The 15,712-nt window shown below is 34.5% G+C and overlaps 1 protein-coding gene across 4 annotated transcripts in view; it reads left to right on the top strand.

Moving 5' to 3' along the window:
• Positions 1–15,712, top strand: part of LOC150095715 (DNA repair and recombination protein RAD54B-like) — a 232,067-nt gene that overhangs the window by 161,114 nt on the left and 55,241 nt on the right. For all 4 annotated transcript variants that reach the window (XM_090410071.1, XM_090410074.1, XM_090410073.1 and 1 more), the window contains one exon: positions 5,522–5,739. In XM_090410071.1, the coding sequence (XP_090266197.1) occupies positions 5,522–5,739 (218 nt within the window). The remainder of the gene's footprint in view (positions 1–5,521; positions 5,740–15,712) is intronic.

A 15,712-nucleotide genomic window follows, 5' to 3' on the forward strand; every position in this document is an offset into this window, starting at 1 on the left:
TATAACAATGTGTTATGGAATTAAGCATAGGTTAATTCCATAGCACAAAATTTTGTTAGCATCCTCCAAATATCCTCACTAGTCTATACATTCTCTCAAATTAATTCAATCACATCAGTAACTTTATAGATCATTACTCACAACAATTCAAACTACAATTCATTCAATTAATTACTTGAGAAATAGCCCTAAGACTTAAAACACTGCTATCCAATGTTCGCTATAGTCCTTTTCCTACAAGTATAGTTCTGAAACATAATATCTCTTTTCTTCTATATTACAATATTCCTCTCTTTCTTAACAAAGAATTACAAAAGGTTTTAACATTACCATATTTCTGGAAGTATATTCATTTTGTCATCTTATCCTTACTTCGTCCCATGGAATGTCTGGTCTTCTTCTAGACGATTGTCTCACAGGCTAGGCTTGGACTTCATTGTTCTGCCTTTCTTTCCCATCATGGACTAGAAACAGCATGGCTCGGATCGATCCACGTGGACGTATGTGGCGGTCAGTTCCTTCAAGCTCGCTCAGAATGCTGCCGATTATCTCCTCGTCGATTCCTTCTGTACAACATCTCGAAAACAATGGCCATGAATAACCACACGCTACTGATAAGATCCTGAACTCGAACTCGCCCCGACTTCACAAGAAAATCCAAAGCAAAACAGACAAAAGACAAAAAGCCTTTGAAAGGGGGACAAACCCCTTTTATATCCACTACCTTTGGGCGCCCTCTTCACTCCCATACCTTTCTGCCTGGCACCCTCTTTTTGCACACGTGTCGTTTTTTTCTATTCGCATCTTCGTGGAGAATTCTGTGCGTGTGTTGCGTCTTCCTGGAGAATTCCATGCGCATGCCGCATCTTCCTGGAAAACACAGAGCGTGTGCTGCCCCGCACGTAGACAATTTGCTGTAGGCTACGCAATTCACCCGAGGTTTTCGTTAGTGAATTTTGAACTTCTGTTACATGCCTTAACATATATTTTATGAAAAACACTTCTTCCATTATAAATTCTTACAAAAAATTGACATCATTTACCTTTAAGTAATATTACATAAAATAGTACTAGCATATGATTCATTAACAATTTTCGTTGATGTTTAGCTAAAACTTTTTTTGAATCCTGAATAAATTATTTCTTTAAGGAAATCTTTTTATTCATGATCCAACACTACATAAATACAATATTAAGGCAACCTTCAAACCTCCTGCAAAATTAAGAAATTTACTCAGCTCATCAAAAGATCCTCTTCCACACCTAGGGTTTACGAAATTCAGTACATCTGCAACCTACCCTACATAGGAGAAACAGGGTACACCATCCCAATAAGAAAAGATGAACATAAATGCCACATTAAATTCCTCCACTATGGTAAAACAGGCTTGTCAGACTGTCACAGAATCAACTGGAAAGGTACCTAGTCCCTACACTGCACCAAAACCTGGTTTTAAAAAAAGTTCAAAGAACATCATCCAAGTCTAAAAAAAAAGAATGATGGATTAATAATTCCAAGAATCTGGAGGATCCATCTTCAACCTATATAGCATCCAGAACAACCCCAAATAGAAGAAAACCTTAATTTGAGAAGACTATAGAAATTATTTAATGTAGTTGTGCTATAAAACTATTTTTATCTGTATGTTATTATACTGATATGTATGAAAAGTTTATTTTATTTTTATTTTTGTATACATTGTATATCGTAATATTTTCATTTTACTTTTGTTTAATTTTTTTTATTATTTTTATTTTATTTTATTTTTTTCACCAGAAGTCAGGCTAGGATAAACAATTAACAAAAGCATTTAGCTTTACCTATCTTACTTTTGTGTAGTGTTAGTGTTCTGTACATATGTATGTTTTCCTGATGATGACCTCAGTACAGAAGTTGAAACGTCAAGTGTTATTTTCTTAATTATAAGTAAAGTAAACACGTGTTTTTGTCTTCATAAATTCTTTGTTATGAATTTTTTTGTTAACCTAACCTCTTCTAAATGATTAAATTCATAACTTAATAATGTAAATTTATGTTCCAACCATTAAAAATTTATTTAGTTGACTTCCAACTTTGCTAATTCTGCTGTCTGTTTACAAATTTAATTTGCCATCTTCACTAAAAATTGTGCTTAGGTTGAAATACTTTACTTGGTTCTATAGGTTCTCCATTCAGGATGCAGTTGATGTTTTCAGTGTTTCTGCCTGTTTTTATTATCTTTGTCTTTTTAATGCTGGTTTTCATACCAAATTTATTACAGTGGTTATTTGATTTAGTCAGGGAATCTTGAAGACTTGTCCTGGATTTATTTATTTATATTTATTATTATTATGAGGCACCTCCAGGGAGTCCAAAGACTCAATGAGGGAGGGTACCTGCTCTACAGCTCTGTCTCCACCACTCAATCCACCAACCACAACTCTACCAACGCCATTTACTGTCTACCACCACTGGTATTTCCACAGACAATCACAAGCATCCATGCCCACTGCGGGACTTGAACCCACAGCCCCTCTGCTGGAGAGCGGACACGCCAACAACTCGGCCAATCAGGCTGGCCATTTAGGAGCATAACTTCATCTGCATAAAGAGCTGAGATTAACATCTCCAGTTTTGATATTAGATTAATACTGCTTTCTTTCATAATGTGATCCATATAGATGATGAATAACAGAAGGGATAATGTACATCCTTGTCTGACACCAGATTTAACATTAAACCATCTTCCTGTACTTCCTTCAATTCTAACTGCTGATTTACAACTCAAATAGAGACTGTATTGCTTGATATAATGTCTCCCATTTATAGCATATAACCAGAGCATTTTGAACAGTTTCCCTCTTGGCACCTTTTCATATGCGTTTTCCAAAGCTACCAAACTTAAATGCAGATCTTTATTATATTCCTATGATTTCTCAACTATTTATCTTAAAGTAAAAATCTGATCCTGATAACCTGTGCTTGGGCTGAACTTAGCTTGTTCTTCTCCAAGCTTCTCCTCTACGATTTTTCTTAGCTCTTTCTCAAGTGTATTTGCATAAATCTCACCAGGAACACTCAGTAGGAAAATTCCTGTGTAATTCTCATATTCAGTTTTATTTCCATAAATGACTACTATGAGTACTCGACTCCAATTACATGGAACTGATCCTCTGATCAGGCCTTCTGAATTATACAGCATAGTCACTGTAAAACGTTTATACTTCCATATTTTAGCATTACTGGTCGAATATCATCCATTCCAGCTGCCTTTCCATATTTCAGATTTGTGATAGCTCTTTATAATTCAAGTATGGATATGTATTTCTGATTGCATGCCTGTTGAGTATTTTTTTTACCACTGTACTGATTGTTTCATTTAGCAAATTTTTGAAGTAATTACTCCATACATCAAGGATATCTTTTTCTCCAGTTTTCATGTCGCCTTTATCATCTCTAATTCCTTTTACAGCACTCTTTCCTTCATTTCTGAGCTTTTTCAACAGCCTCCAGAATATTTTGCCACCATCCTGATATTTATTTTTTCTGTTCTTACCAAAATCTTCCCATGACGTTTAGCTGGTTTTACACATTGTTTAGCTTTCTTACATTTGTCTCTGTATTCTCTAAGAGCACACGCTGACTTGTTCACCAGGAACTTTCAATATGCTTTCTTTTTTTCCCTTGACTACCTCTTTAAACTTTTTGAGTCCACCATGGAGTTCTGATTTTTCTATCCTTGCAAAATGGAAAAGAAATGGAACCAGCAGAAGAATTGAATAAGTACAAGATCGACATAATACATTATGGAAACAACAAAGGCAAAAACATTAGATTGCTGTAAGCAACAAATACAAAGTGTTATATTCATGCAATAACAATCAGGGAAAAGGAGTAGCTATAGCATTCAACACTAAATCCTCACCACATGCATCTCTTGCAGAATCAGTCAATGTTTTCTTCAGGGTTTGCCACTGAATCTCCAAGAGTTGGTTCTAGTTTTCAGACTCTTTCATTTTTTCTTGAATAACGTTCACGTCTACACTTCACCTTTGATTAATTTCAAAACTTTCATATACACTCTTCTTTTCAGTATGAAATTTAATTTTATTTTGTTCAACACTAAATGGTGATGACTTCCAAATCCTCTCTATACTCTTGTATAGAGAGGATTTGGAACCCGTAGGATAACATCGCTGTTAACAATAGCATGATCAGTGAGACTTTTCTTATATCTTGCATCTTCTTAGCATGTAAATGTGTGCACATTTTTATGTTGGAACATGCTATTGGTAATAACTAGACCATGTGCTGAACAGAAATCCAGCAGATAATTACCCTTATTATTAGCTTTGCTCTTTTCTTCAAATTTACTCAAAACATTTCTATGTCTGCTAATCATTTCCTTCTCTGCTGTTTAGATCTATCTCCCACAAGGACCAAATTTTCCTTTTTTTGTTGTGTGAGCTGACTTCTCTAATACCTCTAAAATTTCCTCCACTTTTTTCTTAGTAAAATCTTCTGTGGGACTATAGGTACAAATAAGTCTCATTGTCCAATTCTGATATTAGCCCTCATCATTTTACTTGATATTGGTGCCATTAAAGAAGAAGAAGAAGAAGAAGATTATCCTCATATTTAGTGTTGAATGTTACAGCTACTCCTTTTCCCTAATTGTTATTGCATGAATATAATATCTTGTATTCGTTACTTAGAACAATCTAATGTTTTTATCTTCTTTGTTTTTGTAACACCTGTTATGTCAATTTGGTACTTATTCAATCCTTCTGCTAGTTCCATTTCTTTTCTCATTGATGCTTCTTATGTTGATGGTACTAGTCTTGATCTCTGCTGATGCTGAGTTTGGATTTATTCCAGTAGCTAACTTTTTGCTGTTCATTTAGTTCCTTGATGAAAACAATGGGAGCTTTGTTTAACCATGTGACATCCCAGCTGGCATGAAATTCTGTCATGTTGTATTATTGTTTTGCATTATTTAAGCCAATAAGAATACAATTTGGTTGGATAAATCCCAAATTGCCAGACCATTCTTGTTCATTCAATATCTAGGTACATACCTATCAGGATGCACCATGAGAAAGTGAGGATTGGCAATTAGGTCAGAAGCCCTGGTCTGTTCTATGCATTTCTTAAAAGGCAATGTGGACATGTCCTCCCAGTTATCCAGCTTTAACTCTTAAGCACCCCATTTAGTATTATGTACGATAGATATGATTCCTCTGGAGGTAGTTAGGAAATCAGTTATGTGTGTCACATTTGATACACAAGTAAGTGGGTTAGTTTTTATATACAAACATGAGCTGGCTAACTTTGATGATGTTTTAACAGAAGTTTCTTGTCTTGGGAATTATATCACTAGTTATTGTAGAAGACATGGAGTTTTTAAAGCATACATTTTGGTACAGTTTTACATAACGATTATTTTAATATATTTTTGGTACAGTTTTATGTAACAATTATTTTTTAAAATGTTTTATTTTTTATTTATTTATTCATTTAGTATTATTTTTTTTTTAATAGAGGAATATGTAATATTCTGCAAGCCCACCAAATTCCAACTTTACCTATATAAACATCTTTTAAATTCTGGAGAAGTAAGGAAATGTTTTACATCTTGGGCTACTTTGGATAATTCTCATCCACTGATGTGCATAACTGCACTTAGAAAATTATGCAACCATCCATTCCTGTTATGTAACATTCACAGTGAAGAGAAAAAAGACAAAAGAATGAATGAAGTAGGATTTTTGAATTAATTTTTTTTTTGTTGACAATCAAAGTATATTATTAATATTATTGTTATTTGACACCTCCAAGGAGTCCAAGGACTCATCGAGGGAGGGCACCTGCTCTACAACTCTGTGTCCACCATTCAATCACCAACTGACTGTAACTACACCATAGCCATCTACCGTCGACCACCACTGGTATTTCCACAGGCAATCACAAACATCCATGCCCACGGCGGGATTCAAACCTACAGCCTTTTGGCTGAAGAGCAGATACGCTATCCCGTCAGCCAACCATGCCACCATATGCTTTAGTTTTAAAGTTTAAATTTAGTCTTATATAGATATGATACAATGTTTTAGCACATTTTATTCAGTTTTAATTAATCAAACTACATTATTTCTTAGCATGAAACATTTAAAAGAGTTTATTATTATTATTAAGACCAGACTTCTGTGGAGTCAAGGAGATTCTTTCCGTCATAACACGTGCTTCATCAAACCATGCCCTTAAACTCATTTGATGCTTCTGCACTCACTACACACTCTCAGGCCTTGCATTCCACACTGACCATTCTTCATGCAAAGATCCTCCTTGCTCTCACTCTCATTATACAGTTTCCAATTTTAATTTTTAAATTTAAAGTGAATTTGCTTGTCTGTTATTGAGTGCAAACTGGTATGTGAACTGAACACATAAGCAATTTATAAACATAAAACACTTGTCTCATAGTATTATCTTCTTTGATGGTAATCTAAGCAACCAAAGGCAATCGTTTTCTGTTTATGGAATGACTGTGTTTATCTTCTTATACAAGTTTACTCATTAGCATGTTTTAACCATCCGAAATATAGTGTTTCATTAATACAGAACCGAGGGAATAAAAATATATGTATTCATTAACCCATTTGAAGTTATCAGAATGGTGGTTGGGTAGCAAGTTAAGCTATATCCTAGATAAGTAATATTGACTATTGAACAAACTAAAAGGAAGTGTTATCAAAGATGATAGTAGTAAATGTATGCTTGGTTTAAAAAAACAGAAAAACTTAAATTTCCTGTAGATAAGAATAAATTTTGTAAAGCCAAAAGGAAATATAAACGAAAAGGAAGCACATGCATAAAGATAATGATGATTGTCTTTATCAATCTAGATGGATTGATACAGTAAAAAGCACCTTAAAATGAAAAATTTAAGATCTGATAATATTGGAGTCTTGACATAAGCAATTTATGACAAGATAACAAATTAATTTGGAGTAAAATTGTTGATCCAAAATTAGTAATGGTGTAACTCTCTCATGTAGTACTATCAAATTATTCTGTACATATCTGAAATTTGATGATGATGATGATGATGATTATCTTTATGCATGATCATCATGCTGGTAATGGGCAGAAAAGTTTGCTAGTAAAATATTTTTGAATGAAGATTGCCAGAGACATTCACTAAAATTGAGTAACAGTGTGTATGTTTTTTTTTTTTTTGCATAAAAATCAGAACTGTGGATAGTTCATATGTTACACTTATTTAATGTAAAAGTGTTGCCTATTATTATTATTATTATTAAGAAACCTTTATGGAGTTAACAGGCTCACCGTAGGCAATTTCATTGAACTATTAAGTTATTTGTCATACTCCTAAAATTCAAAACACGCTCTATCAGTTCATTCCACTCCTTTCCCCCACTACTCTCCATGTAAAAAATATATTTATCACACCCTTCTTTTCTACACCTTCCCTAGGTTCAATAGATGGTGTCTTACTCTTCTATCTCACACTCCACTATCTATAATCCTATAAAATTCTCTCATAAACATATTTTTATAGAATGTTTTTTACCTGGAGTTTATTATATGTTAAAGATACCAAGAAATTATATCCTTGGTATCTCTCCAGTCTGGCTCTGGCTACTTGTATATGAGATATATATGACTTCTGCATTACTTCAACCTTGGTATCTCTCCCGGATCTAGCTACCACTGACGAAACTTCAATAAAGGTCGAAACTGGTCTAGGTAGTGGCCTTTCCCATTATGCATAGTATTATACACATCTGAAAGGGGGTGTGCTTTGCATTATGGGATACATATTAAGGCAAGGGATATGAAGTCATTAGCCTTTATATATAAGTAACTCAGATGTGAATATATTTCATGCACAAAACATTGTTTTGCTTCCTTGGGAAAAGGATTAAAATCAAGTATATAATTTCTTGGTATCTTTAATGTTAAACATATTTTTGATATTCTTCTTTGTGAGAGGTTGTTATAAATATACACCTAAACCTCTTTTTACGCGATAGATACGTTTCTAAAAACGATGCGTAAATAGAATTCGCGTAAAAAGAACTACTGACTCTATAGAAAAAGTGAAGATTGGTTCCAAACCTGAAATATAAGCAAAATAATGAAACAAAACAAACATTAAATTCGTTAGGATCATAAGATTTTTATTTACATTTCATGGAGAACACACATACGTATAATGAATTTTAATAACTTAAAAAAAAAACATATTCATTTCAGTTGTTTGCTAAGGATTCTATAAAAAATTATGTTATTCACTATCAGTTTCTGACAATAAACGCGAAAGCTTTCATTTTCGTGAGACTCTAATATCACTGGAACTACTAGATATGGTATTATCATCATCGACTTCCGCCTCAACTTGTGGAATTCTTCTTGTCATGTCTTGAACAAAAGTACCACTGGTTGTTTCAGTAGTTTTAGGCATGAACTCAGTTATTAATCGCTGTGTTGATGCTTTAGATAAGTTGTGATATAATTCTCTGTATGAAGACATTAACAACTTAAGCTCACGTGAAAACTTCCCAGCATGTTCTTCATTTGGATCATGTCAGGCAAAATAATTGCCTAAATTACTGGCCAGTTTAAGACCTTCTTTATATCAGCAGTAAAAGTAGGATTATCTTGATCATTACCATTAACTTCTTCACTTTCAGTAGTCTCAGAAACAATCACCACTATTTCGTCTTCGCTAAGAGGTTTATCAATTAACAATTCTTTGATATCTGCCGACGTTAGATCATCGAATCCTTCTCCGCCAATTTCACATGCCAAACTTATTATATTGGGGAATTCTGCAGTATGATTGAAGGGAACAGGAGCATTCTCTTTAACACATTCGGGCCAAATAGCTTTCCAGCATGCATTCATAATTTCTGGTCTCAATTCAGATAATGATAATCGAACCTGATCAACACAATCCATAATTGAAAATTTTTTCCACACATCCATAACTGACAGTGTTTCATCATCATTTACCTTGTTCAAAACGTACTGAAATGTTCGTCTGACATAATATGTTTTAAAAGTTGCAATTATACCCTGATCTAAAGGTTGTAGCAATGATGTGGTATTGATGGCAGAAAAAAAAAATGCACATTTGGGTGTTCTATGGCAGGATGACTGGGTGCATTATCAAGAATCAAAAGCACTTTAAATTCGAGACCTTGTCATTCAAATAGCTTCTAACTTCTGGCACAAAATGTTTGTGGAACCACTCAGTGAAAATATCAATGGTCACCCAAGCTTTTTTGTTAGCCATCCAATGAACTGGCAATTTTTGAAAATCTACGCCTTTCATTGGCCATGGGCTTAATGATCATTTTATGAGCAGTGGTTTTAACATCCGATCTCCTAAAACATTCGAACAAAATAGGAGTGTTATGTGATCCTTTGCTACTTTGAACCCACCAACAGTTTTTTGCATTTTTGATATGTAAGTTCTGTTTAAGATTCCAGAGGAATGGAAAACCTCAAAAACCATTCTACTATTCAAAAAAGGGAACAAGGAAGACATAAAAAACTATAGTCCAGTCTGTCTACTCTCTCACATATATAAGATCATGAACAGAATAATACTGAACAGAATCCAAAACACTCTAGAAGACAACTCCAGCAGAGAGCAGGCAGGATTCAGAAGAAGCTTCTCCACAATCGATCATATCCAGGTCATTTCACAACCTAACAGAAAAATGCAGAGAATACTGAATCCCTCTATGTTTCCTCTTTATTGATTTTAAAAACGCATTTGATACCATAGAACACAATGCAGTCATCAGTGCCTTACTGGAAATAAATGTGGACTCTACTTATATCCACATGATAAAAGAAATTAACAAAAATCAGACCACACAAATAACCCTATTTGATCAACCTATAAATATAGATATAAAGAGAAAGGTTCACCAAGGCGATGTGATCTCCCCAAATCTATTTACCAGCACTTTAGAATACATTCTGAAAAAAAATAGACCTAAATGGAGGAATAAGCATAGATGGTGAAAATACAAATTCTTATGTTTGATCTAGTACTGATATCCCACAACCCAAAAGACCTGGAAGAAATGGGTGAAAAAGTATACACAAACAGCAGTAAGATAGGCTTAGAAATGAATCTAGAAAACACAAAATGGATTAAAAACATCTACACAAGTGAACAATCACCTATGTATTGATAACATCCCTATAGAACAAGTTGACTCATACAATTACTTAGGACAAAGAATAAAAATGAATAACGATTTATCTGAAGAACTAGCAAAAAGAAAGAAAGCTGCATGGCTATCATTCAACAGACTAAAAGAAACACTTACTGATCCAAATCTAGACATCTCTCTGAAGGTAAAACTATTTAATAGTGATATTCTACCATCACTCACATATGGATCAGAAACATGGAACACGACAAGAAAAGAAGAAAAAAGAAAACTCTCAGAATAACTCAGTGTGCAATAGAACACAGGATTTGTAACATCAGCAGAAGGGAACATGTTAGAAACACGTAACAAAGAAAGAGATCAGGCATAAAAGATGTGGTAACTGCAGTATATGAAAGCAAGATGAGATGGGCAGGTCACATAGACAGACTCAACGATAACAGATGGACATATAGAATACTCAACTGGCAACCAAGAATAAAGAGAAAACCATTAAGACCACATACAAGATGGGAAGATCCACTAGTTAAATCTATGGGTATAACATGGAAGAGAGAGAGAGAGGCTCAAGTTCGAGATCATTGGAGGCATCTTTGTGACTTGCACTCATGGAGAAATCCTGAGTGAAACACTGGTCCATCAAGGTAATCAAGTTCTGTTTGGCATTTTTTTTCCAGAAAAGGCCAGTTTCATCCTTATTCCAAACTTGTTCACGAGTGTAACCATCATCATCATCATCAAATTCCTGCCATGTACCAACAAGGCATGTACAGGATATGTTAGTACTACATGAAAAAAATTACATCATTACTAACTTCCTATCTAGAATTTTCCTCCAAATCGGTCTGTTACTTGTCAAGACTCCAACATTATCAGATCTTATATTTCTATCGTCTAAGGCACTTTGTACTGTATCAATCCACCTATATCTTGGTCTTCCTCTGGGTCATTTTGCTGCCAACCTGGCAGAGAATACTTGTTTTGCTAATCTTTCCTTGCCCATTCTATTTAAGTGACCATACCACCTGAGATTAGCTCTGCTAATGCATTCCTGGATGCTAACAATGTCAAGTTCTTTCCTAATATCCTCATTTTTAATATGATATTGCCATTGATGCCATCTATTCACGCCTCTAATCTTTCTCATGACTCTCATATCTGCGGTCTCTAGTCTTTGGTGAAGTGTTTTTACTTCTGACCCAGCTCTCAGATCCATAAGATAAAACTGGTTTGAACACTGTCTTGTATACATGAACAGCTAATTTAGTGTTCCGACTAATTTCTCTCTTATTCCATATGAATTTATTCAGTTGACTTCCCACCATACCAGCTTTGCTGATTCTGTTGTCAATTTCTATATTTAATTTACCATCTTCACTAAAAATCGTGCCTAAGTAGCTGAAATGTTTTATTTGTTCCACAGGTTCTCCATTCACAACACAGTTGACATTTTCAAAGATTCTGCTTATTTTCATTGTCTTTGTCTTTTTATTGCTGACCTTCATACCATATCTATTACAACAGTTATTCAATTTAGTCATAGAATCTTGCAGACTTGTAGCAGATTTATTTAGAAGTATAACATCATCTGCATAAAGCAAAGAGCTGACATTAACATCTTCAATTCTGATATCATGTTTAATACCACTTTCCTTCATAATGTGATCCATATAGATAATGAATAACAGAGGGGATAATGTACATCCCTGTCTCACACTAGATTTAACATTAAACCATCTTCCTGTACTTCCTTCAATTCTAACTGCCGACTTACAACTCAAATAAAGACTAAGTATTGCTTGATATAATGCCCCATTGACACCATATAACTACAGTGTATTGAATAGCTTCTCTCTTGGCACCTTGTCATATGCCTTTTCCAAATCGACAAAACTCAAATACAGATCTTTGTTTTATTCCCATGCTTTCTTGACTATTTCTCGTAAAGTGAAGAGCTGATCCTGACACCCTCTATTTGGCCTGAATCCAGCTTGTTCTTCACCAAGCTTTTCTTCCACAATTCTTCTCAACCGTTTCTCAAGTATACTTGCATAGATCTTGCCAGGAACACTCAGTAGGGAAATACCTCTGTAATTCTCACATTCAGTTTTATTTTCCTTTTTATATATGGGTACTATGAGAGCTCTATTCTAATCATTGGGAATTCGTCCCACTGTCTAGGCTTTCTGAACTCTGCAGTGCAGCCACTGGAAGACTCTTATACCACCATACTTCAGCATTTCTGGTCAAATATCATCTACTCCTGCTGCCTTTCCACATTTCAAGCCTTTGATGCTTTTTCTACTTCAAGTATGGGTATGTATTCGTGACTGCATGCCTGGTCAGTGTTTTTTACCACTGTGCTGTCATCACTGTTTGTTTCATTTAGCAATTTTTTGAAATAATTACTCCATACTTCAAGGATATCTTCTTTTTTCCCCAGTTTTCATGTCACCTTTATCATCTCTAACTCCTTTTACAGCACTCTTTTCTTCATTCCTAAACTTTTTCAACAACTCCAGAATATTTTGCCACCTTCTTGATATTTATTTTTTATATTCTTGCACAAGTCCTTCCATGACTTTTGATTAGCTAGTTTTACACAGTGTTTAGCAATCTTGCATTTTTCTCTGTATTCTCTAAGAGCAAAAGCTGACTTATTGCCAGGAACTTTTGACGTGCTTTCTTCTTTTCCTTCACTGTCTCTTTAACTTCCTGTGTCCACCATAGAGTTCTAGTTTTTCTATCCTTGCAGACAACCTCAGCACATGCCTCTCTAGCTAAATCAATCAGGGCTTTCTTCAAGGCTTGCCATTGAATCTCCAAGGTTTGATTCCTGTTCTCAAACTCTTTCATTTTTTCTGCAATAATCTTTGTGTATTTTAGTCTCCAGTTCACATCTGAGAGCTGCTCAACTTTTATTCGCTTTGAAACTTTCTTACGTGTTATTCTTTTCAATATGAAATTCAATTTTATCCTGCTCAAGACTAAATAGTGATCACTTCCAATTTCAAATCCTCTGTACACTCTGGTGTCCTGCACCAGTGGGAAAACATCACTATCAACAATAACATAGTCAATGAGATTTTTCTTATTCCTTGCCTCTTCTCTCCATGTGAATTTGTGCACATTTTTATGTTGGAACATGGTGTTAGTAATAACCAGAAAATTTGGAGAAAATAGCTTTGCTCTTTTCTCCAAATTTTCCTAAAATATTTTTGTATGTCTCACAATCATTTCCTACTGTGCTATTTAGATCCCCAACAAGGACCAACTTTTCCTTTTTCATTGTGTCAGTTGCTTTTTCTAAAGCCTCAAAAAATTCCTCCACTTCTACCTTAGTAGAACCTTCTGTGGGACCATAGGCACAAATAAGTCTCATTGTCCAGTTCCCCATTCTCATATTTGCCCACATCACTCTACTTGAGACTGATTGCCATTCAAGAAGATTAGCCTCGTATTTTATGTTGTATACTCTGGCTATTCCTTCTATTCCTTGGTTGTCATTGCCTGAATATAACATTTTGTATTTATTGCTCAGGAAGATCTCACCAGTTTTTGTCTTTTTTGTTTCAGTCACCCCTATTATGTCGATCTGGTACTTATCTAATTCCTCAGCTAGCTCCATTTCTTTGCCATTCAGGCTTCTTATGTTGATAGTGCCAATCACCTCCATCTTCAATTATTTTAGCAAGTTTTTGTGGAAATGCTTTAGCAGCTGTTTCATCAGCAGAAGCCGTTTCACCTTTAATTTTTATATTATGAAGAGCATGTCTTTTAATAAACTTAGCCAGCCAACCATTGCGTGCATGAAATTCATATTTTTTCCTCGATTGAGATGAAGTATCTGGCTGCAGTTTTTTAATCTGTTCATAAAATGTCAATGCTGATTGCTTGATGGAATTTCCCTCAACTGACATTCTTTTTTTGTACATTATCTTATATATTATACATTATACAATATTTTGTACATTATCCACATCACTAAAGCTTTTTCGGCTTTTTCTAGAACAACATCTCTTGTGTATGATGATAATTTCGCACTCGATTTTGTACCAGGACATACCGCTTTTCTAATAGCCTCTTTATTTTTCTTTATAGATCTGACAGTCGATTCACAGACTCCAAAATGCTTACCCACAGCCATCACACCTTCCCTAGTTTGAAGACGATCTGAAATTTGAATTTTTATATCCAAGGAAACGGCTTTCCTTTTTTGTTTTGGTTATCGGCAACATCATGTGAGGGCTGGATTAAAATCTTCAGTTAATGAAATGAAATTTTGAAAATTACATATAGCTTACCATTTATTATTTCTTGGCAAAATTATTAATTTTATAACATGATTTTTATTTTGATTCCACTTAAAAAATACAAATGCAAAAAATGCAGTAACTGTGTTGTCTACTCAAACAATTCACGCAGTTTGAATTTGGAATTCCCTACGAGAATGCAATTCTACAAAATTCTCAGAATTTTCTCGAATTATGGATTTTTTCCTAACTTAGACTTTAGGTTGGTCGCATAAAAGTGAATAAAAATAGCATAAAAAAAATTATTTTTGATATCCCAATTCACATAACTCCGAATTCGCAGAAAAAAAATTCGCATAAAAAGAGGTTTAGGTATATACATTGTTACTATGATTATTTGTATCTTTTTTGTGGTGTTGGGGAAGGATTTGAGACACAAGGTATGCAGAATGAGATTATTGACGCTCGAACATGCCACTAATATAGAGTTATCGATCTTCTGGCTGCTAACATGCACTTGACTGTTCCCCATTTACCACTATTAGGACTCTCTTCCCCACCCCCCTTCCCCTTCAGCAAGTTATGTCTATTAGAGAAGGTGGCAACAGCGATTATATGCTACCTGATCAGGAAATCTGAATTTTATCTAGAATTGCTTTAATGTTGTACTCTTAAATAAAAGGGGGTTTTAGGTCTCCAAGTTGTTTTTCATCCACACTGTGGGAAAAGAGTGGGAAGACAGGAGATAGAAACCAGAGCCTCTGCTCTTGAGACCAAACAGTGTGCATCCACTTTAGGCCTTCAATCAGCAAGATGGATTGTGTTTGATGAAGATCACCCACATTTATGGTAGCAATATTGCCTGGATCACATTAGCAGACACTAACTATGCCAACAAGGGAGAAGCCAAATATCATGAGATTATATGTACAAGATATAAACTGTTGTGTCCCATTTTATGATTTTTATTCTAATTAGTAATTTCCTCTCATTTATGTTCTACTATTATCTATGCTCGAGATATCACCAATGAATTTACTAATACTTAAGTTATTTCTCCCCTTAGTACCCCTAATATTTGTATTATACTGCACCTTTTGGGATATTTAGTTTGAGATATTATATACAAAAACAAAGAGAAAGAACTAAAGTATGTCTGAAAGTGAAACAATGTTGCAGTCGTGACACTTTATCTCGTTTCTTAACACATTAATTTTCCGCGTGATTAGGTTCATATTTTTTTCAAGTGGTGCATTGGACAG

The sequence above is a fragment of the Typopeltis vanoorti genome, chromosome 20 (genome assembly GCF_054136105.1).
Source record: "Typopeltis vanoorti isolate ZY-2024b chromosome 20, IOZ_Tvanoo_1.0, whole genome shotgun sequence".
NCBI classification, from domain to species: domain Eukaryota; kingdom Metazoa; phylum Arthropoda; class Arachnida; order Uropygi; family Thelyphonidae; genus Typopeltis; species Typopeltis vanoorti.